Source organism: Aethalodelphis obliquidens, unplaced genomic scaffold, assembly GCF_003676395.1.
Source record: "Aethalodelphis obliquidens isolate GAN/ISIS:26980383/991018 unplaced genomic scaffold, ASM367639v1 scaffold26, whole genome shotgun sequence".
Classification (NCBI taxonomy): Eukaryota; Metazoa; Chordata; class Mammalia; order Artiodactyla; family Delphinidae; genus Aethalodelphis; species Aethalodelphis obliquidens.
The window spans coordinates 21,299,147-21,322,544 of record NW_020837970.1 but is presented as its reverse complement, the minus strand read 5'-3'; the positions used below and the strand labels follow the sequence as shown (position 1 = coordinate 21,322,544).

General features: G+C 45.1%; 1 protein-coding gene across 3 annotated transcripts; it reads left to right on the top strand.

Moving 5' to 3' along the window:
- Positions 1-1,469: 1,469 nt before the first annotated feature.
- Positions 1,470-20,769, top strand: SNUPN (snurportin 1). Of its 3 annotated transcripts, none has more exons than XM_027123672.1 (9): positions 1,472-2,028; positions 5,295-5,457; positions 7,334-7,481; positions 12,493-12,597; positions 12,837-12,933; positions 14,068-14,165; positions 16,988-17,062; positions 18,620-18,700; positions 20,174-20,769. In XM_027123672.1, exons 2-9 carry the CDS (start codon positions 5,300-5,302, stop codon positions 20,495-20,497), a joined length of 1,086 nt encoding a protein of 361 aa, XP_026979473.1. In that variant the 5' UTR covers positions 1,472-2,028; positions 5,295-5,299; the 3' UTR covers positions 20,498-20,769. The 3 variants fall into 3 exon arrangements, with proteins under 3 accessions (XP_026979474.1, XP_026979473.1, XP_026979472.1); XM_027123671.1 differs by having other exon boundaries at positions 1,473-2,150; XM_027123673.1 differs by lacking the exon at positions 18,620-18,700 and having other exon boundaries at positions 1,470-2,150; positions 20,174-20,766.
- The last annotated feature ends 2,629 nt before the right edge of the window (positions 20,770-23,398 follow it).

Here is a 23,398-nt window from a genome sequence, read left to right as displayed (position 1 = left end):
TGTAGGTGCTTACGAGATTTTGGGGGGTACACAAATTCCACCTTACTTATTTTTTTTTTTTGGCCCTGCAGCACAGCATGCAAGATCTTTGTTCCCCAAGCAGGGATTGAACCAGAGTCTTAACCAGTGGACCGCCAGGGAAGTCCCCAAATTCCATCTTAAATAACATTAAATCATAGCGTGAGAAAGTGGATCTTCTGTTCTCTGTGAATTTTTCTGATTACATAAAAGAAAAATTCTGTTAGTGTTACTCCTTATCAGTTTTCCAACACTTGCTAATCTCTGATTTTTACAAAGTCCACAGTCTTACAGTTTTCTACAGACATCAGTATGTAGCTAGATTATAATATTATACTATTTTCACTATAGAATTCATAGATGCTTTCTATTAAAGTGGGAAGTGATTTAAGGTAATGTTATGGTGTTCCTCTTTCAAATAAATGTATTAGGCTTTTTAAAAAAGTAAATTGGTTTAAAGACATCAAATATAGGTGTATGTGTATGTGGTCAAGGTTGTGAAGGTGGAGTGCCAATGGCTACAGTTGGAGAATCACTGTTTCAGGTAGAGCAGCCCTTTATGGAACACTAACTGGCCCCAAATGAGCCCCTGGGCTGAGTGACATTTAGTTGGTTTTTTAGTGATATGGGAAGTTATTCAGCTGGTGTGAATGAGGGGCTGGAGCCTTTCTCCTGGACCTCAGTGCATGAATTTGTCCATCTCAGTCTATTTTCCTCCAGCGTAGGGCCTTTGTTCTTTTCTGTGACTTCTGTGGTCGTGGGTAGAGAATGGTGGTTCTGAGACACAAAATACTTAATATCCTGGTGTCAAAGTTTCCTAGTGAAGTCAGGTCCTGGGCTCTTCTTTGTCAGTCTCATAATCAGCTTTTATTTGTCGATGCACCAAATAACCTAGTGCACAGCCTGACCACTGAAAGTTAGAGCTCACCTATGTAAATTCTGAAGTAAAAAAAAAGAAAAGAAAAATTGGTCTTCCACAGCCCCAAGCACCCTCTACCCTCCCTGTCAATCTGACCTCCAAATGTACGGAGTCATGTACATAAAATATGCAACAAGTCCACACCTTGGACTCAAAATGTGCCAACTTTGTGTACGTTGTTTCTGTAGTGTGGTATTGTAATATCCAACTTCTCTGTAAGTCAGACATGCAGCAAACTTAAATATTTGGCTCAAAAGCCGTGTAACTTTGGCCAAGTTGCTTAACCTCTCTGAGCTTTAGTCTCTACTTCCTTGTGCTATTTTAAGATTAAATAATTCATGCAAAGCACGGGGTCTGCCTCAATGTAAGTATTCAATAAATGGCTATTCACAGTTTTATTTTGCATCTCTTCAATCTTAGCCCACAAAGGCTGCTCTCCAGTTTTATTAAGTTCGTAAATCTCGGCTGCTTCCCTCCACCCTTTGCACCAATTCATTCCTTCACCAGAGCCGTGCCTTGTGCCGGATGCAGGAATCAAACCAGGTCCCTACCATTGCCAAGCCCACAGCCGAGAAGGAAAGAGAAACTCCTAAAGCGAGCAAATGGCTGTAATCGAGGTTTCTTTCCAGTGTTCTAAGGGGCGAATGGGTAGGGGACGACTAATTGTCTGAGACTTAGTGGTGGGTGTATGTGTGGGCGGGGGAGGGAGTCATTCAGGCAGCGCTTTCCCGTATAAAGCATGGTCACGGGAGAGGGAGCGGACTGTTGGTGCACTCCTAAGGACTGTGCGTATCTGGGGGAGGCGGCAGGATCCAGGGCCTGGAGGGCCTTGAACGCCCGGCCACGAGACCGGGGTTCCAGCTATCGGCGAAAGTAACCCGGAGAAGCTTCTGCCCAGGAGTGAGGCTTCGGCCCGGCCAAGTCACCTTTCAGGAGGGTAGCAACACAAAAGCAGAAGGAGGACTCCCGCCCGGGCGGAATGGAAAAACCCCGGTAGTTGAGGACGGAAGTAACCGCAAGCCCGTGACAGAACCGCGGAAGAACTCCCGGCGTTCTCTACGTCCGGAGGAGCCGGAAACTCCCAGCGCTAGGTGGGTGAGCCCGGCGGCACGGCGGCGGCCAAGGGAGCGGGGCCGGCTCTCTAAAGGCAGCTGATTGGTCGGCCCCCGGCGGCGGCGTTGGCGGCTGCGCGTGGAATTGTCACCTCGGCCTGGTGAGTCGTCGGTTCTAGCTTGGGCCCCGCCGGCTCCCGAACTGCCCCTGGGCGCCCGGCTGTAACTCTCTGTGGCCGGCTGCACACTCCCGGCTTCCCGAGACATGACCTGGAGGGGCAGAGCGAGGCCGGGGCCTCTCCTTGGGCGCACTTCCACTCTTCAGTTCCAGGCTGTCGGGCCAGGACCCCTCAGGGATTTTCTTTGTGGGGGAGGGGCGAATCATGCAAGGCCTAGATGACCCCATCCATAGAGAAAAGCTGTGCGCGCCTGTAGCGGGGAGGGCGGCCGAGTGGAGTTCGGTTCCCCCGGCCGCATTGAAGCCCGGTGGGAGACGATGAGGAGGCCTAGATCCTGGCTGGGGGATTCGAGGCGGGGCGCCCCCGGAGGGGGAGGAGGAGGAAGAGACAGTAGTGGGGGACAATTGGAGTCTGGAGCTCGGGGGAGGGGCCTGGGTGGGTCGGAAATGGGATACAGGTGGAGTTTGAGACCCCCCAGGTCAGAACCCTTGGAGTCATCATCCTCCGAAGAATGGGTTGAAAGACCAGGAGCCAGCCAAGGACAGCCATAAAGGGAGGTACAGCCAGCCGCCCCAGTATCCAAAGCATCAATTTTAAGAAGGATTTTATGCTTCTTGGCAGAGCATGAACCCACACCGAGATAAAGCACGATGAGGCCTAATAAATGTATTTTAGATTGGGTCATTACTTTGGTAAGACAAAGACATAATGAATCTTTAAAAGATTTTATTATGGAAGTGTTCAAACTTACACAAAAGTATAGAAAAATACAGAAAATAGCATACCATTTAGGATCCTAAGTACTCGTCACCCAGCCTCAACTACGAATGGCCACCCCGGTTGCATAACATACATGTTAAGACACGCCTCAAATCCACACATAATATGCTAATCTTAAGTTTTAAAAAGGTGGATTTTTTTGTTTTTGTTTGTTTTTTTCGTGTTTAATGGGTATAAAGGTTCCATTTTGCAAGAATAATAGAGTTCTGGAAATTGCACAGCAATGTGAATGTAATTAACACAACTGGAGTGTACATTTAAAAATGGTTAAGTGGGGCTTCCCTGGTGGCGCAGTGGTTGAGAGTCCGCCTGCCGAGGCAGGGGAGACGGGTTTGTGCCCCGGTCCGGGAAGATCCCACATGCCGCGGAGTGGCTGGGCCCGTGAGCCGTGGCCCCTGAGCCTGCACGTCCGGAGCCTGTGCTCCTCAACGGGAGAGGCCACAACTGTGAGAGGCCCGCGTACCACAAAAAAAAAATAAAAGGTTAAGTGGTAAACTTTATGTCATGCGTTTTTAACCACACACACACAAAAAGTTCCTTTCAAATTAGAAAAAAGAAATCTAGGGAATTCTCTGGTGGTCCAGTGGTTAGGACTCAGCGCTTTCACTCTGGGGGCTTGATCCCTTGTCTGGGAACTAATATCCCGAAAGCCGCATGGTGCGGGCATTAAAAAAAAAAATCTAATGCTGTAAATTAAGAAAGAAAATCTGAATTCAAATGTGCAATGGAAAATAACTCTTTGCCAAGTAGGGGCCCATAGAGTTGTATTTTTAACTGTGGAGGCTCTGCAATGAACCTATTGGTTTTGAGGCTCAGAGCATTGGGACCTGGACTGGGGTGGAGTTTAAGCACTGGTAGTACCCTCTGGTTTATACTAGAACTTGAAGGGTTGGGCCAGCCCAGGTGTGTGAATAAAATTTCTCCCAAATGTTCCTCTTTTCTTGCAGTCTGAGGCACACTTTTTTTTTTTTTTTCTTCCGGCCGTGGCGGCTTGTGAGATCTTAGTTCCCCCACCAGGGATTGAACCTGGGCCCTTGGCAGTGAAAGTACAGAGTCCTAACCAATGGACTGCCAGGGAATTCCTTGAGGTGCACATTTAATCTTTAGGGGAGCTCCTGTGCTACCTCATACCTTCATTCATGGAAGGGTGAGTGAAGTGTGAATTCACATCTTTCTCTCTACTCCCGTTCTTTAGGGTGGCCCTTGGTAGTCTGTCTCCAATATGATTTACTCTCTGTCTCCCAAGTGTACCACATGTCTGTCCTTCACATTTTCTAGAGCAGCTGGTGTTAACTGGGAGGCAGCCTTACATATTTTAGCTCTTTTCGAAATGAGTCCTGCATAGGTAGCCCTGAAACCTTCCTTCTGCCCACCCCAAACAAGCAAATAAACAAAACAAGCTATAAAGCAAGAAAGTAACTGCCAGGTTTGGGTTTTTGGCTCCTCTTGTCTTCCTCCCTGGGCTCCAGAACCAGTATTTCTCCTGGAACTAAATTTTCTTGATATGAGTTGGCATTTATTGGAGAACTAAACAGCCAATCAGATAAAACTTGCATCAGAAAATTACATATTTCATTTATTTATTTAAATTTATTTATTTTTGGCTGCCTTGGGTCTTCGTTGCTGTGTGCGGGCTTTCTCTAGTTGCGGTGAGGGGGGGCTACTCTTCCTTGTGGTGTGCGGGCTTCTCATTGCAGTGGCTTCTCTTGTTGCGGAGCCCGGGCTCCAGGCGCACGGGCTTCAGTAGTTGTGGCTCGTGGGCTCTAGAGCACAGGCTCAGTAGTTGCGGTGCATGGGCTTAGTTGCTCCGCAGCACATGGGATCTTCCCGGACCAGGGCTCGAACCCGTGTCCCCTGCATTGGCAGGTGGATTCTTAACCATTGTGCCACCAGGGAAGCCCTACATTAAAAAAAAAAAATGTTAAAAAAGAAAATTACATTAGTTATTGAGTAACAGCTTTTTAGAACTATTCAGGAAAAAAATTAGATGATCGATTACTTCACTGCATGTCAATGATTGTAAGAAGGAATTAATGACAGGGTCCCTGGTGAATGATGACAAAGAGCAAAAGTTAGATTCAATCACAAGGTGAATTTGATTGATGTTGAAGTTTATACACTCAGAGCTATCAAAATGCTCATTATTAAAATATCTGTGAGAAAAACATTACTGCTCATATGTAACTCACTTACCCTTTAACTTCTTTTTTTTTCCCATAGAAATAATTGTGATTTTGGATTATGTGAGGTTTTTTAGGAATGTAGCCATCATGTTACACCATAACTGCCTGTACCCGAAAGGTGATACAAAACGATTGAACAATTTTCTGATGTTTTCCTTTGTAGAGAAGATGGAAGAGCTGAGTCAAGCCCTGGCTAGTAGCTTTTCTGTGTCTCAAGATCTGAACAGCACAGCTGCCCCACACCCCCGCCTGTCCCAGTACAAGTCCAAGTACAGTTCCTTGGAGCAGAGTGAGCGGCGCCGCCGGTTACTGGAACTGCAGAAATCGTAAGGGATACTTTAACTCCTTGGCTTCTCTCTGTAGGCTGGGAGCTGTGAACCATTCAGGAGGCTCCAGGCTTGTCTCTACAGAGCCACCTTCAAAGTGGACCCTTTGTAGGTTGTTCTTCTTGCCCACAAGGTTGGGAGGGGTAAATCCTGGCAGAGGTAGACATCCTTTACACCCAGAGCTTGGGAAAAATGAGGGAGTAGGGAGAGACTGAAGTTTGAAAGCAAAAACTCAACTCTCTGGTTAAATTTTTCTTTTCTTTTTTCCTGGCAGCAATACTGAGCTTTGTAGTTTAGGGACTTGTGAAAGCCACTCCCATACTTCCACTCCCCACATTCCCTGTGTGCCTTCTCCTGCAGTCTGACTCTTGGCTTTGGTGTGGGCTTCCTGTCTTCCTTCAGCCCAGATGTTTCTGTGGAGCCCTTGGGAATTCAAGACAAATAATTCCACAGGGAATCTGAGGAAATGTGTTCCATACACTTCGGTCTCAATACCAAGATGAGCAAACAGGGAAAGAGATTGATTGCAGGATAGGAGTGTTTGAGGATGGGCTGCTCTGAAGGCAGGGCCTATCCTTTTATTCTCAGTGCAACACAGGCCTCTTCTGGTTAAGGAATTAAGGATTAGGAGGAACTATCGACAGCTGCATTTTGCCCACTGCTTCATCACTAGATGTGTTTAGCAGAGATGGTTCCCTGTGGCCTCTGGGTTGCTTGCAGATTACATTCTCAGATCACGCATTCCCCCGATCCCCAGTTTTTAAAAATTGTGATTAATTTGGAATAGGTAATATGTTCGTATGGTTCAAAATTCACAATACATAAAAGAGTATATGGAGAAGGGACTTCCCTGGCGGTGCAGTGGTTAAGAATCCGCCTGCCAATGCAGGGGACATGGGTTTGAGCCCTGATCCAGGAAGATCCCACATGCCGTGGAGCAGCTAAGCCTGTGCACCACAGCTACTGAAGCCCGTGTGCCTAGAGCCTGTGTTCCGCAACAAGAAAAGCCACCACAATGAGAAGGCCCCGCTCGCCACAACCAGAGAAAGCCCGCATGCAGCAACGAAGACCCAACACAGCCATAAATAAATAAATAAGTGTTTTTAAAAAAGAGTATGTGGTGAAAAGTCTCCCTCCAAAATGTCAAGTTCCTCTCTCTCTTTTTTTTTTTGGCCACGCTGAGCAGCTTGCAGGATCTTAGTTCCCCAACCAGGGATTGAACCTGGGCCCGCGGCAGTGAAAGTGCCGAGTCCTAACCACTGGACCGCTAGGGAATTCCCAACATCTTATAGTACACTTGTTACAACTAATGAACAAATATTGATACATTATTATTAACTAAAATCCATACTTCTTTACTCAGATTTCCTTAGTTTTTTCTAAGTGGCCTTTTTTGAAAGTTAGGAACTGCAAAAAGGTCTGGCTGTTCCTCAGAAAGTCCCAGAAGCTGTCCTTGTCTCAAACTTCTCACAGCATCTCGGTGTTTCCTCTCTGCAATCCCTGGGAGCCTTCAGACGGTATATCTGCCAGGCAGGGAAGTGTCAGCTCTCACCTGGGGTGGAGATGGGAGTCTAGGGTGGGGTGGGTAGGAGTAGGATCAGCCACTAGCGAACCCTGAGAATTCCTTTAAATATTGTACCTTGCCTATTCTTAGGAAACTGAGGAAAGCTGAGTGTGTTCAGAGGGGGTTTCCTATTTAGGATCTGTGAGGAGGTGGTCACTAGTTAAGGCTTACAAAGGAAATTTTGTCATCTCTTACCCCACCACAATTCCCAAGTTGCTCTTGAATTTGGAGACTTTGAATTACATCTGTCACATTTCAGGGTGTCTTCCTATAAGACATAAAGACCTGTCCTTATGCCTTTTCTTTTCTCAGAAAGCGGCTGGATTATGTGAACCATGCCAGAAGACTCGCTGAAGATGACTGGACAGGGATGGAGAGTGAGGAAGAAGAAGAAAAGAAAGATGATGAGGAAATGGACGTTGACACTGGCAAGAAGTTACCAAAACGCTATGCTAATCAAGTGAGTGCTCCAGAGAAGATTAGGTGCAGCTGGTCCTGCTCCCTTTACTGTGCAGTCAAAGCTCTTTACTTGCCCTAAAGAGGAGGATGAGGCAGGAAGAAGGAATAGCATCTGCAACGAAAGTGCTGATGTACATAAAAGTTATGAGATGAAAAGAGGTGACTTACAGTTTTGTGTGCTGACAGGGGTCACTGATAGAGTCTGGGTAGTGGGTTTGGGAATCATTACCCCATGCTGTTAGCAAAGGCTTCCGGCCTGCTGCATTTAAAGCCCCTGAGCTACTGATATGCTAGCGGACGCCATTCTTTACTAGCCGTTATACAGCCGTTTTGGATCAGGCCTGCCCAGCCCAGCACTGTCCCCCACCCCACCTCCCAAGCTGGTAGTCTTTCCCAAGTGGTGGACTAACATGCCAGCCTTGGGTCTTCACACTCAGGTGGTAGGAGCTTGGAGGTCCTTGAATACTGGGAGCCTGCCCAGCCACCCCAGGCCAGCCAGTTGGCCTAGGTGAGGTTGAGGCCATGAAACAACAGATCGCTATAACAAACTTGACTAAGTGGCCTGTTGATTCCGGAGAGGAAATCAGTGTGGCTTGTGGCGCCATAGGTGAAGCAGGCAAGGAGACTGTCCAGTGCTCTAGGCAACCCAGTTATTCTCCAGAAGGCAGGGCATGTGTCTGAGTGGGGCTGGGGGTCTACCCTGCTATTGTATACTTCTCTCTATAACCCAAGTGTCTTGTCACTTCAGAATCCTCTCCCACCTTAAGAATATGGTTCCTGGGTGCACACAGTCCCATCCTCTTTCTCTGCCTCAAATATAGCACAGACATCTTCTATGACAAAGTACAATTCTGTTGAGCAAACATTGTTTTTTTTGTTGTTTTTTAAATTTTTTGGCCATACTGCACAGCATGCGGTATCTTAGTTCCCTGACCAGGGATTGAACCAATGCCCTCTGCAGTGGAAGCACAGAGTCTTAACTACTGCACCACTAGGGAAGTCCCGAGCAAGCATTGTTTTGTTTTGTTTTTGTTTAAAACAGAATGTTGGCTTTTTAAAAAAACATTTATTTATCTATCTGTCTATCTGCGCCGGGTCTCAGTTGCAGTACGCAGGATCTTTGTTGCTGCATGTGGGATCTTTAGTTGTGGCATGCAGGGTCTAGTTCCCTGACCAGGGATCGAACCCCGGACCCCCTGCATTGGGAGTGTGGAGTCTTAGCCACTGGATCACCAGAAAAGTCCCCCCCAAGCAAGCATTGTTGAAGGCCCTGTTCTATGTTAAGCTAGGCTATTCTCAGGGGAAGATAGACGTGGGCCAGAAATAGCCCATGCACTCCTCTAATAAGTGTAGATTATGGTTTTTGCAATAAGAAAGTGAAATTAACTTCCAACAGAGAAGGAAGCAGGGTTGTGAAATCAGGAAAAGCTTAATGAAAGAGGAGACAGTTTGGAAACATGGGTAGGACAGGTGGAGGTACAGAGCATTTCAGGGCATTCCAGGCCGCAGGATCAGGCTGAGCAAGAGCCCAGAGGTGGGAGAAGAATATATGATGTGTTCAGGAGGGGTGTGCAGAGTGTGTGTGAGGATGGAGCAACATAGGGTAGGGGGAGGAATATAGCAGAAATATGTACAAGGTTTTAGACTCTGGGTCTAGATTGTGAGGAACCACCGAGACTTTTTGAGCCAGAGGCAGAGGTGGGACTTCATGTGATGACTACCACATCAGTGTAGAAAGGCCTGGAAGAGAGAGACTGTGGTAGGGGGCTTAGGTTTGCTAAAAGATCTGATGAGTGCTAAGGGCAGTGGAAGTGGGAAGGAAAAGAGGTCATGAGTATGAGAGATGTTGCCAGGTGGAATGAACAGAATTTATGGCTAGGAGAGGCAATATGAGAAGCGGGTAAGGGTTTAAGCTCAGGTCGCATGGACTGACCTCAAAGTCAGGCTCTGTGTTGACCATGGGCAAGTTACTTAACCAGTCTAAGTCTCTAGTTTCTTATCCGTAAAATGGGACATCGTAATAGTACCTATCTCATAGGATTGTTAGAAGGATTAAATGAAATAGTGTACCTTAAATACCTAGCCCAGAGCCCATAATGAATGCCCCACAGTATTAGCTGCTACTGCTATTTTTTTAAACAGCCATATTGAGATACAATTCACATAACATACAATTCACCCATTTACAGTGTACAATTCAGTATTTTTGTAGTAATTCACAGAGCTGTGCAACCATCACCACTATCTAATTCTAGAATATTTTCACACCCATTAGCCGTCACTCCCCATTTCCCCTTCCCTCCAGGCCCAGCAATCACTGATCTACTTTCTGTCTCTATGGATTTGTCTGTTTTGGACGTTTCATATAAATGGAATCATATGAGATACATCCTTTTGCTTCTGGCTTCTTTCACTTAGAAGGTTTTCAAGATTCATTTATGTTGTAGCATGTGTTAGAACTTCATTCCTTTTCATGTCTTTTCAAATAATATTCTGTTGTATAGATATACCACATTTTGTTTATCCATTCATCAGTTGATGGCCTTTTGAGTTGTTTCCACTTTGGAGCTATTATGAATATTGCTGCTATGAACATTTATTTACATGTTTTTGCATGGACATATGTTTTCATTTCTCTTGGGTATATACCTGAGAGTGGAGTTACTAGGCCATATGATAACTCTGGAGCTATCAGACTATTTTTCAGAGTGACTACACCATTTTACATTCCCACCAGCAATGTTTGAGAGTTTGTTTCTCCACATCTTTGCCAATACTCGTTATTGTCCGTACTTTTGAATATAACCATCCTAGTGGGTGTGAAGTGGTGTTTCATGGTTTTGATTTTCATTTCCCTAGTAACTAATGATATTGAGCTTCTTTTCATGTGTTTATTAGCCATTCATATATCTTTGGAGAAATGTCTATTCAAATCCTTTGCCCATTTAAAAATTGGGCTGTTTGTCTTTTATTATTGAGTTATAAGAGTTCTTTATATATTCTAGATACAAGTTCCTTATGAGATACATGATTTGCAAATATTTCTCATTCTGTGGGTTGTCTTTTCACTTTCTTGATGATGTTTTTGGCAGCACAGAAGTTTTACATTTTGATGTAGTCTAATTTATCTATCTTTTGTTTCGTCATTTGTGCTTTTGGTGTTGTATTACTATTATTCTTTAAGGGAGTGTTCATTATGCCTTGGGTTTAATTGAATAACAGAGAGGAAGGTGATGATATTAACAGGGCACAGAACACAGAAGGGGAAGGGTGGGTGTTTCAGGGATGGGAGGTACTTGGGCAACAGAAGCCAGTGAATTCTGTTTCGGCTATGCTGAGTTTAAGGTACAGAGAGGACCAACAGAGAAAGAGATAGCAAATGGACAGCTGGAAATATAGGTTTGGAGGAAAGGAAAGAGGTCTGGAGATGAAAAAGAAGAGAATTAGGGGACTTCCCTGGTGGCGCAGTGGCTAAGAACCTGCCTGCCAGTGCAGGGGACACGGGTTCGAGCCCTGGTCAAGGAAGATCCCACATGCCATGGAGCAACTAAGCACATGCGCCACAACTACTGAGCCTGCGCTCTAGAGCCCGCAAGCCACAACTACTGAGCCCGTGTGCCACAACTACTGAAGCCCGTGCACCTAGAGCCTGTGCTCCACAACAAGAGAAGCCACTGCAATGAGAAGCCCGTGCACCACAATGAAGAGTAGCCCCCACTCGCCACAACTAGAGAAAGCCCGCACATAGCAACAAAGACCCAACGCAGCCAAAACAAAAAAAAGAGAGAGAATTAGGAGGCATCATCTTAGAAATGACAAGTGAAGTAGATGAGTTCCACCCCCACGGGGGGAACAGCATCTAAGAGAAAAGAAAAGGGGGACCTAAAACAGCCCCCTGAAGATTATCTACATGTTTTGGGGGAGTGTGTGGAGGAATGTTTGGAGGAAAAACAGAAAAGTACTGTCATGGGACCAAGGGAGCATGTGTCAAGGAGGAGGATGTGACTGGCAGCATTACACCAGGAGTAGAGGAAGGCGGGGGAGGTGAGGAAATAGAGGTACTTGGCTGCAAGGAGGTCAAGTGGGGCTGTGAGGTAGCAAATCTGGACTGCGGGTGTCAGAGTGGGTGGGAAGGCAGCAGCAAGAAATACGAAGTAGTTGGAGGGTGAGAGGGAGGGAGACACAAGAGGGAAGAGATATGGGAACATATGTATATGTATAACTGATTCACTTTGTTATAAAGCAGAAACTAACACACCATGGTAAAGCAATTATACCCCAATAAAGATGTTTAAAAAAAAAAAAGAAATACGAAGTAGTTGAAAAAAGAGGGAACGTGGAATATCTTAATAGAAATGTAGAGTGATAAAAGGTTTTCATTTTTGCCTTGGTTTTGAGGATTAGGGGTTAAGTATTTTGTGGCCTAAGGGGAAGGAGAGATGGGAGAGATGAGAGATTCAGTGGGAAGTATTAATTGATAGGCTAAAGTCTTGTATAGATGGGAGGGACTAGTGATGAATGGAAGAGTAAATTTTTTCAAATTCATTTCACCACAGCCCTTTTTTTAAAAAAAAATTTAAGGTAGATTTCCTAACATCCTTTAGTATAGTATTTGGGTCACTAGTTGGGAAATGATCTAGTTTAGAGCATCTCAAGGTCAGGGACTTGATTTATCTCTGAGGTATAGCCCCTGGAACATAATGGTTGTGATAGTGGTAGGTGGGTGGACAAAGTAAGGAAAGATAGAGGGTCCCATCCCCCCATACAGGAGGTGAAGTAGTAAGAATGGATATGGATGCAGATAATGAAGGTGAGAAGTTGAAGTTCACAGTGAGCAGGAGATGAGTTGACTACTAAGAGCTAGTGGGGTGGAGGTCCCACTGTCACCCTTTTCTGTTCTCATTCTTTTACATGTATTTTTATTATATATATAGGACGTGAATTCTTTGTCATTGTAAACATGGGAGCAGCACAGCCCTGTTGATTTTTAACACCATTTTTTGTGTTCCCAGTTAATGCTGTCAGAGTGGTTAATTGACGTCCCTTCAGATTTGGGTCAGGAATGGATTGTGGTCGTGTGCCCTGTTGGAAAAAGAGCCCTTATTGTGGCCTCCAGGGTGAGTAGCTGCTCCTGCCCCCGGCACCAGCATGCCTGGCCTGTGGCGGGAGGGGTTCTCTGCACACTCTGTGTTCCTCATCTGCCACAGCAGCTGTCCCTGCCATGGGGATTGAAACGCTTTCCTGCAGGAGGGATTTGATGAGAGCCATCTTTGGGCTGATGGCACCCCTGCAGAATGTGGAAGCAGGAGGGTGAGGAGACCTTGATGCCTGACAAGAATGGTAATTGTCCACACAGGGCTCTACCAGTGCCTACACCAAGAGTGGCTACTGCGTCAGCAGCTTTTCTTCCCTTCTGCCAGGAGGCAACAGGCGAAACTCAGCAACAACAAAAGGTACCTACGTACAATTGACTGTTTATTAACTTTTAAAATCAGTGCTTGGTTAGTTGCTTAGTTAGTTGTTTTAAAGACCCACTTTAAAAGCATACTTTTGAAACTGCGCACAGGTAATATCCTGCCCTCTGGGCTCTCCCTCAAGGTCAGGCCTCCTCAGTAGCAGAATAGTTGCAACTTGTGAGGCCTGCTGGGCAATAAACCCCTAAATTAAAGTCAATGCACCTTTCCCATGGACTTCCATCACAAGATGACAGGTGCAGTTCTCTGGGGAAAGGACCCCCAGAAGGCCAAATGTAATGTACAGTAAGCTGTTGCTGCGACTTCCTGCCGAATTCCCTTTTCTCCTTTCTCAGTGTCCTAATCTTAGCTTATTCCTCCCACCTGGGCCCAGCCAGGGAGACTAAGGTCACGAAAGTTTGCCCGGGGTCATTCAGCGAGGAGTTGGCAGAGCTGCCAGAACCGTTCTCTCACCTCTGTCTGCCCAGGCTCTGCTGGTGGTTATTCCTGTCCTCTGTTCTGAGCCCTCTATTGGCTTTTTTTTTTTACTCGAGCCTGAAATGCGCTCCCACCTCCCCTCTACCCTGTTATTTTAGTCCTCTGATCCCAAAAGATTGTTCATATCCCATCTCTTCCATGAAGCATTTTCTGGAACTCTCGTTTTTCTTAGTTTGTGCTGTATAATTCAGGTCTTGGTTCTTTCCTCTGTAATCATCTTATCTCCTTAACTGGATTGTAACTTCCTTAAAGGCAGGGATTACTTATAGTTAATATTCCCCACAGAACACAGTGCCTGTGTTAGGAACTCAAAAAGTAATTGTAAACTAAAATGGAAGATTACTTCCCTTCAAACTCGAGCTTCTCTAAGGTGAGTAAATGTCCCAGTTTTTCTAAAGGTTCAGAGTTCACACTGAACCTTCTTGTGCTGTCATACCTCAGGTCACCCCTAGACTGTGCCAGGTAGCCAGAAAAGGCTGTGAAGAACTTTGTCCTGTAGTGCCGGTGCTTGCCGTGAGCACTGAGGATTGTTGGATTCGGTTCCCAAGCCCCTAAGATGGGGCTCCCCAGATTGTGGTGGAGGGAACCCTGATGGGAAGGGGTACCCTGTACTGACTTTCTACTTTGTGTCTCCAGACTACACCATTCTGGACTGCATTTACAGTGAGGTGAACCAGACCTACTACGTTCTGGACGTGATGTGCTGGCGGGGACACCCTTTTTATGACTGCCAGGTAAGGACTGATACTCCCCTCATGTCTTCTCCTGTTTTCTCCTCTCCTCCCAGGAAAGTGGCTCAGCATGTGTGTTTAGTACGTGACCAACTTCTTGGTGTGTACAGGATGTGGTATATCAAGAACATTGTCTAATGTTCCTTGCATCTTTGGGTGTGTTTAAATTAGCTTCATTTATAAAAAGAGGTAGGAGGAACTAAGGGAAGCATAGCAATTCTTGAGGGGAGGACGGAGAAACAGAGTGTAGGGTAGGCTGGGACTTCGTAGAAGCTGTAACCGCCCCCTCCCCTCTCTCCAGAGTGTGGGAGGCTTGCTGGCAGGGAAGGTTGCAGGTGAAGGGGATGCTGCCTTGTGCAGGCGGCACAAGGAAGAGAAGGTGGAATGTTAAGCACCATCAAATAGACTTCTGTCACCTCCACTCTTCACCAACCACATCTTGACCCTGAAAATGTCAGGGCCTCCTTGGTATGACCGTAAGGCCTCGAATCTCTGAGGGGTTAGCTTTGGAAGGAGATTTTCCAAATGGGGAGAGGCCCCCCACCCAATATTCTCCCCTTAGGTTTCACCTTCCCACAACATTTTTCTCAGATTGGTGATTTTTTCAAGTGACAGACGCAGTCATCAGAGAGAGGCTAGGTCACCCGACAGGGTCCATCTCTGCTCCTATGCTCCCCATTGTTGTTCCAGTTCTAAAGTGGTGGGTTTTTTATGCTCCCCGTCAATTAGTTTATCATAGTGGTTCTCAGAATGTTGAATGTGTGGCCTCAGAAAGTTGTTAGTAATGCAAATTCTTAGACCTACTGAATCAGAAACTCTGGGGATGGGACTTACGTTTTAATAAACCTACAGGCGATCCTCATGCAGGCCCACGTGTCCGAATCACAGGTTATCACCACAGGCTGCTTCTTTCTGTAGCCATTACCCCAAGGTAGGTTTCCAAATTGTGCTAGGTGCTGGTACTTCAGAATTCTAGCATGCATCTCATTCAAAAAATAATAGCCAAGGGACTTCCCTGGCGGTCCAGTTTAAGACTCTGCACTTCCAATGCAGGGGCCATGGGTTCAATCCCCAGTCAGGGAACTAAGTTCACACATGCTGCACGGTGTGGCCAAAAGATAAAAAAACAAAAACAACAACAAAAAAATAGCCAAGACCTGCATTACTAAGCACTTTGTGAGCATGATCTCATTGAATCCCTTACAACTCTAAAAAGTAAGTATGTACTATTGTTATTACTCCTCATCATTTAGATATGAAAGCTGAGAGCCACAGACGTTAAGTACCTTGCCCAAATGCAGAGCCAAGCCTAAAACTCAGAACTCAAAAGTTCAATCGAGGGACTTCCCTGGTGGTGCAGTGTTAAGAATCTGCCTGCCAGTGCAGGGGACACAGGTTCAAGCCCTGGTCTGGGAAGATCCCACATGCCGCAGAGCAACTAAGCCCGTGCACCACAACTACTGAGCCTGTGCTCTAGAGCCCACGAACCACAACTACTGAAGCCCACACGCCTAGAGCCCATGCTCTGCAACAAGAGAAGCCACCGCAACGAGAAGCCCGCGCACCACAGCGAAGAGTAGCCCCCGCTCACCGTAACTAGAAAAAACCCACGGGCAGCAACGAAGACCCAGTGCAACCAAAAATAAATAAATAAATAAATTTATTTTTTAAAAAAAGAGAGAGAGAGGCCGCGCAGCAACGAAGACCCAATGTGGCCAAAAATTAATTAATTAATTTTTAAAAATTAAAAAATAAAAATTCAATCAGGAACATATTTTCCTATAATTCTGTTGAAGGATGTTTCATAACATGCATTTACAACCTACAAATTTGATAACTAAAGCCACCTATATTTTGACAATATAAAGAAAAGATTGTGGGTTTTTTAGTTTTGGTTTTGGAAATTAAAAAAAAAAGAAAGAAAGAAAAGTCCCTAAATAACAACAGAAGCATATGTATCAGTAATTTAGATCAATAGTAATTTGGAATAAAGTAGTTTATGTGAAGCTACAGCTATAAAGTAGTTTCTAATCCTTAGGTAAAATAAAACAGAGGTTAACGTGATGTGCTTTGGAGTTGGTGAGTCCTGGTCCCATAGTATTTCTGTGTGCACCTGGGTGAGTGATGTAATCTCTCTGAGCCTCAGAGTCCTCACCTGTAAAATGGAGATAATAATAATACAATTCTCAGAGGATGGTTGAGGATTAATACGATTGTGTATGTAAGGTCCTTAGCATGGAGCCTGAGACATAGTAGGCCTTCAGTGATAAATGTTGGCATTACTACTATTAATAATTCTATTGGATTTTAAGGAAAAAACATTTAAAGATTTTATGAACATCTTCCTGACCTTACGGCAGTGTTTTAAGGGAAATGAAGGTGAGAGAAGGGCTTAGGTCTTCATAAATCAGGTGGCTGTTTTTTTCCCAGTTTTATTGAAATTAAACTGACATGCAACACTGTAAGTTTAAGGTGTATAGCACAATGATTTGACTTACATATATTTTGCAATAGTTACCTGAGTAAGTTTAGTTAACACCCACCATCTCATATAGATACCAAAAAGAAAAGAAAAAAATAAATGTTTTTTTTCCCTTGCCATGAGAACTCTTAGGATCTACTCTCAACAACTGTCATGTATATACCAGACAACAGAGTTAACTATTGTCATTGTGTTGTACTTTCCATCCCTAGTACTTATTTATCTTATAACTGGAAGTTTGTACCTTTTGACCATCAGGTACCTTTTTAGAATGGGGTGTTTTTGTTCGTATTAGAGTTTGAGGTGAGCAGTTTTTAATCTTTCCCTTTCTCTTCTCTGGCAGACTGATTTCCGATTCTACTGGATGCATTCAAAGTTACCAGAAGAAGGACTGGGAGAGAAAACCAAGCTCAATCCCGTAAGGCCTGGTGTTAAGATTGCAGAGTTCTTTATGGGGATTGGTTTGGATTGGTCTGTTATCTAAATATAATCATTATGAATAAAATTATCTTTTTTTTTCTTTTTGAGGCAGCATGGCATAGTGGGAAAAGTATGGACTTAACAGTTATCTAGATTCCAGTTTTCGCTTTAACAATTACCAGGTTAAGTTAATATCTTTACTTGGCCTCAGTTTCTTCATCTGTTTAATAGGGTTAATAATACCTACTTTACAGGGTTTTTCTAAGAACCAAATTATATAAATATACAAGTCTTTCTAGCATAATACTTACGGTGAGCACTCAATAAACAGTGGTTGGTATAAAATGCTAATAACTGTTTTTATTAATAACACTATTTAGAATTCTCCAACTGTAGCCTGCATCAGCAGCCTCTGGAGGCTTGGTAAAACGTAGGCTCCTGGGCCTCACCCCCAGAATTTCTGATTCAGTAGGTCTGGGGTAAAGCCTGAGAATTTGCATTTCTAACAAGTTCTCCAGTGAAACTGATACTGCTGGTCCATGGACCACACTTTGAGAACCTCTGCCTTTGCATCTGAGCTAAGAGTGACCTCATCTAGTCAGTCCCCTCTGTTTATAGATTAGTATATAGGCTCAGAGAAGGGACTGCCTTCCCCAAGGTCCCATAGTTCAGGATGATAACCCAAATGTCTTGGCTCTTCGCTCAGTGATTAAATATGGGACAGTTGTTTTCATTGCATTTTATTAGTTAAGCCCTGTAGACTGGCATTTGCTTGGGTTGCTTACAGCATTTTTAAAAGCAACTGAATAACCAGTTACAGGACAATAAATGGGACCAGTACTTCCAGTGATGTTATCAATAAGGTCCTAGAAGAACATGCACTGAGGAAAGGGAACATGGGTACTACTTTCTCTGAGATGCTGTTTGGTGTGTGCTACATGTACTATCTCATTGTATCTGCATAACAATCCTACGAAGTAGATATTTTATTATCCCTTTTTACAGATGGGAAAATGGAGGCATATGGAGATTAAATGATTGACAGAGCTGGGATTCAAACCTAGGCAATCTGACTCAGAGGTTGTCATAGTCCTAATCACTTTGGTATACTGCTTAAGTGTAAAAACTTTTGCTGGTGTGAAAGGGGCTTCACCAGTCCTTCATTAGGGGCAACTGTCATAGAGCTGGGAGAATAACATAGAATCCCTAAACCTAGCACATAGAATCCCTAAACCTAGTCAGGTTCTCAGTCCTGACTGCATGAATCAACTGGAGAGCTTAAAAAAAAAAAAAGACTGGATCCCACTCCAGAGCAGTTCAGTCAGAATCTCGGGGTGGTGCTTGGGCGTGAGTAATTTTTAAGAGTTTCCCAGATGGTTCTCCTGTATAAAGCAAGGTTGAGAACTCCTGACCTAGTAATTCAGAGGATAAGTAGAGGGGAGTGGGTAGGGAAGGATGAGACTGAAAACTTCTCTTCTTTGATACAGCTGTTCAGTTGCTGGAACCAATATTGTTTGTAACATGTACTAATTCTTTGTTCTGATTTATGTTTTAGTTTAAATTTGTGGGGCTAAAGAATTTCCCTTGTACCCCTGAGAGCCTGTGTAAGGTGCTGTCTATGGATTTCCCTTTTGAGGTAACAAAACCATTGTTTTTATTGCTCTGATCTGATTGTAAGACACAGGGACACTTGGTTTTACAGTCTTAAGAGAGCCTCTGACTTTGCTGTGTCAAAGCATCAGAAAAGGGCTAAATGCTGACTCTTGGAAAAGGATGTGCTCGTGGCCCTTCATAGCCTCAGTGCCACCCTGCCAGATAAGTCAGAATGCCAGAGCTGGAAGGGCCCTTGAAAGGACAGCTCATCTAACTCCCTCATTTTACAGATGGAGAAACTGAGGCCCAGAGAGGGGTGAGGCTTCCATTCCTAGGTCCTTCTTGTGTGCCTCTTTCTGCTACAAGCCAGAGAACGAGGCCCCTTGTTTGACTGCCACAGCTGGGGCTTCTGTGACTGACAGACTGCAGGGCTGTGAATTCCTAATCCTTCCTTCCTCCGAAGAGCAAATGGTCCCCAGGGATGGCAGTGCTTGCTGAGCAGTGGCATGGCAATGGGGCGACCAACTTGTCCAAGGTTGCCCAGGACTTCCCTGGTTTTAGTGCTGAAAGTCTCACATCCCCAGAATCTCCTCAGTCCTGGGCAGTCTTTTGTCATCCTCAGAACCTGCAGTTACCCTACAAGCAGACTTCCTTTGCCCATGATACCCTTTAAAATTCTGCCTGGTCACCTGCAAGTATTTGCTTGAACTGGATATAATTTTGCTAAAAGGATCACAGCTTCCCAAATGATGAAATGGCAAAGGCTGAGTTGCCTGCATTTCTGGGAGTCAGTTAAGAAGGTGGTAAGAACACCATCTTTGTTTATAACCCTTATGCCCCAGTGACAATAAATGCTTTTTAGAGATGAGTCACTGAATCACAGAAAAGAACATATGGGACTGTGGGAGGTCTTCCCGTTGAGAAAAACTGAGTTTCCCAGAACATAGCTCACAGACAATTTAGGGGGAGGTTTAGGCAGCCAGCAATGGCTAGGGAGCAGGGCTTCTTGACAGGCTGTTTCCCCTGCACTCAGCAGTCCAGCATCTTGGAGGGGCTTGTCCAGTCCCCCGGCTTTGTTCCCGGTGTGGAGCACATCCCCCACTACAGAGACCTCCGGGTGGTGGAAAGTGAATGGGATTTGAGGAGAGAAGACCTGGGTTCAGGCTGAATTTCTGCTTCATACTCACTGTGTGTTTGAGGGAGGCTCCAGAACTCCCTGAGTCTGAGCAGCTTCATCTCCCAGACACTTCCATGGTGGGTAAGAGGGTGAAATACTAGGTAGGAAAGCACGCTGTAAACGGGAAAGTACTTTTTATGTTTTTATTTTCTAAAATTTAGTTTTCTAGGCCATTTCTTCTTTTAGAGAAATTCATGTGTGAGAAACAAAGACTCTTTTTCTTCTGGCAGTGACCCAGAGAAAAAGAGCTGGACCACAAGAGCTACCCCAGTGCATATAGGTCTCCTACAAACATGTGGCCCCAGAAGTCATTCTGATCCCTGGTTTTCTTTCTTGTAGGTAGATGGGCTTCTCTTCTACCACAAGCAGACCCACTATAGCCCTGGAAGCACTCCTCTGGTGGGCTGGCTGCGCCCCTACATGGTGTCAGATGTTCTTGGCGTAGCTGTGCCAGCTGGCCCGCTGACTGCCAAGCCAGAATATGCTGGGTACCAGCTCCAGCAGATTATTGAGCACAAGAGGAGCCAGAAGGAGGGAATAAAGAAGATACTCACACACAAGTCCTCTGAGAATGGACGCTATGAGTTGGAGCACCTGTCTACCCCCAAGCTGAAGAGCCCTCCCCATAGCCCCAAGCACCCAGGGAGCCTCATGGATAACTAGAGAGGGCAGCGTCCTTTGGGAGTCACAGGATGGGGGTTGGTCCCAGAAGGAAGGCTGGGGAGGAGGACAGTGACGAGAACAAGATGACTTCATTTTAGAGCAGACTTTCCAAAGCCACTCCAGCTGGAAACAGCTTATCTCCTATCTGAAGTGCTGGCTTTAACAGTTGGGGGAGGTTTCCAGATTGGGTAGTCTTTGCATTTGAGCAGCAACTCCTGTGAAAAATGTATTTCAGATCCACAATGTAAATGTATGTAATTCTTACGGAAGAAGTTGTTTGTGATTGTTAAACTTTATTTATTTTATTTGTGTGTGTGTGTGATTCTTAAACTTTAGATAGTCAGGAATCTCCCCCACCTCTACCCCTTCAGGCCCCCTAAACCATGACTGTTCAAGTCTTGGCCCATTTCACTCTGTTTTTAGCACTTAAGCATTCTGCTGAGTTTCCAGTTGCTGCTGTTGGTAACGTCATTTTCTCAAAGGTCTTACCAGGAACTGCAGTTCTTGGTATTTGAATATGTTCCCTCTTCTGAGAAGACAAGTGTGATTTTCTTTGGTTTAGACACAGCCAGAGATAAAATGCAAATGGAGTTCATTCACTACTTCAGCCAACATTTGAGCACCTTCCAGAAGATAAGCCTTGTGCTTATGTAGAGTGGGTTATGGTGAGGGACCATACTTCATCCCTGCCCTTGAGGAGCTCACGATCCAGTGAGAAAATAAACCCACCAGCATCTAGAGTGGGTCCAGATGGTGGGATGATTGCTTTAGTGCAGAAAGGGGCATAGAGCATGGGGTGTGGGGGGATGCTGGGAAGAGCAGAGGGAGGTTTCACAGAGGAGTTCAAAGCTGGGCTGAGGCTCAGAGGAGGGACAGAAATGTGCTCTGCAGACAAGGAGGGCAGGAGTTTCTCACAGAGGCAGGAGGGTGTGCAGATGCACCCCTCCAGAGCTGGGAAGGACTTGCTCTGGGACCTGAAGTCGGTTCAGCATGGCTCAGTTGTCAAGTAGGGCTGGAAAGCTATGGGAAAGGAGGCTGGAAAGAGATGGGTCTGATCATAAATGGCCTGTGTGTTATGCAGAGGTTTTGGGTTTTATGTATGGATGAAAGGGAGCTGATGAAGTGCTTTGAGCAGGCAGGATCCATTCAGATTTTTAACTAGAGCTCTTTGGCAGCTGTGGGAGTGGAAGATGGCGTCTAACACCAACCAGTTTCTGCTCTGTGTTCAGGAAATGTGTCCTATTTCCCGTGGCCTCAATCTGCTCCCCATACTACTTTCCACTTTTCTAGGACTTCTCTTACAAGAGAAAAGGACTTCACTGTTCCACTCCAGCAGTACTAGTATCCTGTGGACAAAATTTCAGAGGGATCCAGGGCAGATCTTGTCTGACACGCAGTTGTTTCTTTGTGTTGATTAGTTCTGGGAACAGATCCGGGCAGAAGTTGTGGTTAAGCAGAGCCTCATTACACAAATTCAGAACACCACTGGAACTAGCCTCAGTGTTGGGCTCTTAAAGAGCTGCTCGGGCTGACTCTGTAAAATTGGTGAAGGAAGAAACCCCTTCCTCCCCTACCCAATGATGACCCAGCTGGCTGCAGATTTAAGCGTGCCTATATCAATAAGCTCTTTCCTGAATTTAGGTCAACTCTGCAATAGAAACATTGTGTTCCTCTTGCCAAAAAGCTTGTTGTAGGCTGCTTAAAGGTTTAGTCTCTTCTGAATGCTCTAGTCTGCTCTCAGCAGCCAACTGTATCATTTCAGGAGATGTGCATGCTAGTATCAGTAGAGACTTGTCTGGGCTCTGCCCAGAAATAATCGGTCTGGAAGGACTACTTCCCCAAAGAACACTCTCTGGGGACAGATGCATGAACCAAAGAACATATTAGCCAAACTTATCACCATGCACGACTTGATACTGCTGAATGGTAGCTTGAAGGCTGTATCTCAGGGGAGTGCTCTTATATTTTTAACTGAGGAGCCAGTATTATTTATCATCACTGAATAGAATATGTCTCTTGGTCATATTTCTCTGCGAATTATAAAGTCACCTCCTGCCACCTGTTTCAAATATGGTTTCGTTATAGGTTTCTGGGATTGGATATTGGTTATTTTAATGTTAACTCATAACTTAGATTGTAGAGGAAATGGAGAAGAAAGAGGTGGGACCTAAGGACATGGTGACTCACTAGCTATGAAAGGTAAGAAATGGACAGGAATCATCAGAATGATTCCTAGGTTCCTAACTTGGGTGACTAAATGCTATTAACAAGGACAAGAATCCCAGGAAGAACATAATTGAGGGGGACTGGGGGGAAAGATAATGAGTTCAGTTTGGGACATGCTGAGTTTTAAGTGACTGGGAGACTGACTGGTAAGTAGTTAGGCCTTAATTCAAGTCTTCATCATTTCTTTTCTGCAGCACTGCCAGAGGCTCTTACTCTGCCACCAGTTTCCCTGCCACCAGTCTTCCCCCCTCCCCAACAGCTCCAATCCATCCCTGTCACAACTGGCAGAGTGATCCTTTCTAAAAGTGCACATCTGATCATGTTACTTCAAGGACTTCCCTTCGCCTACAGGGCACATGTGAAGCTTCTTGGCCTGCTATGCAAGTTTCTTCATGACGTGGCCTTAGTGTATCCGTCTAGTCTCATAAAATACCTTGCTTCCTTTTCTGCCTCCTTTCTAGTGATGCTGCTTTATAGTTCGCAGTACAAACACACGTATTTTATATTTTTCCCCCCAAAACCATCCCTTCTCACTCTGATTTTATCCACCTGGTGAATATACCTACTCATCTGTTGAATAAACAGATACCTGTTTGAAACTTTACCTCTGCAGGTAGAATTAGCCGTTCTCATCTTTGTGCCCTCCCCATCCCACTACACATCTGTTTCCCAAAG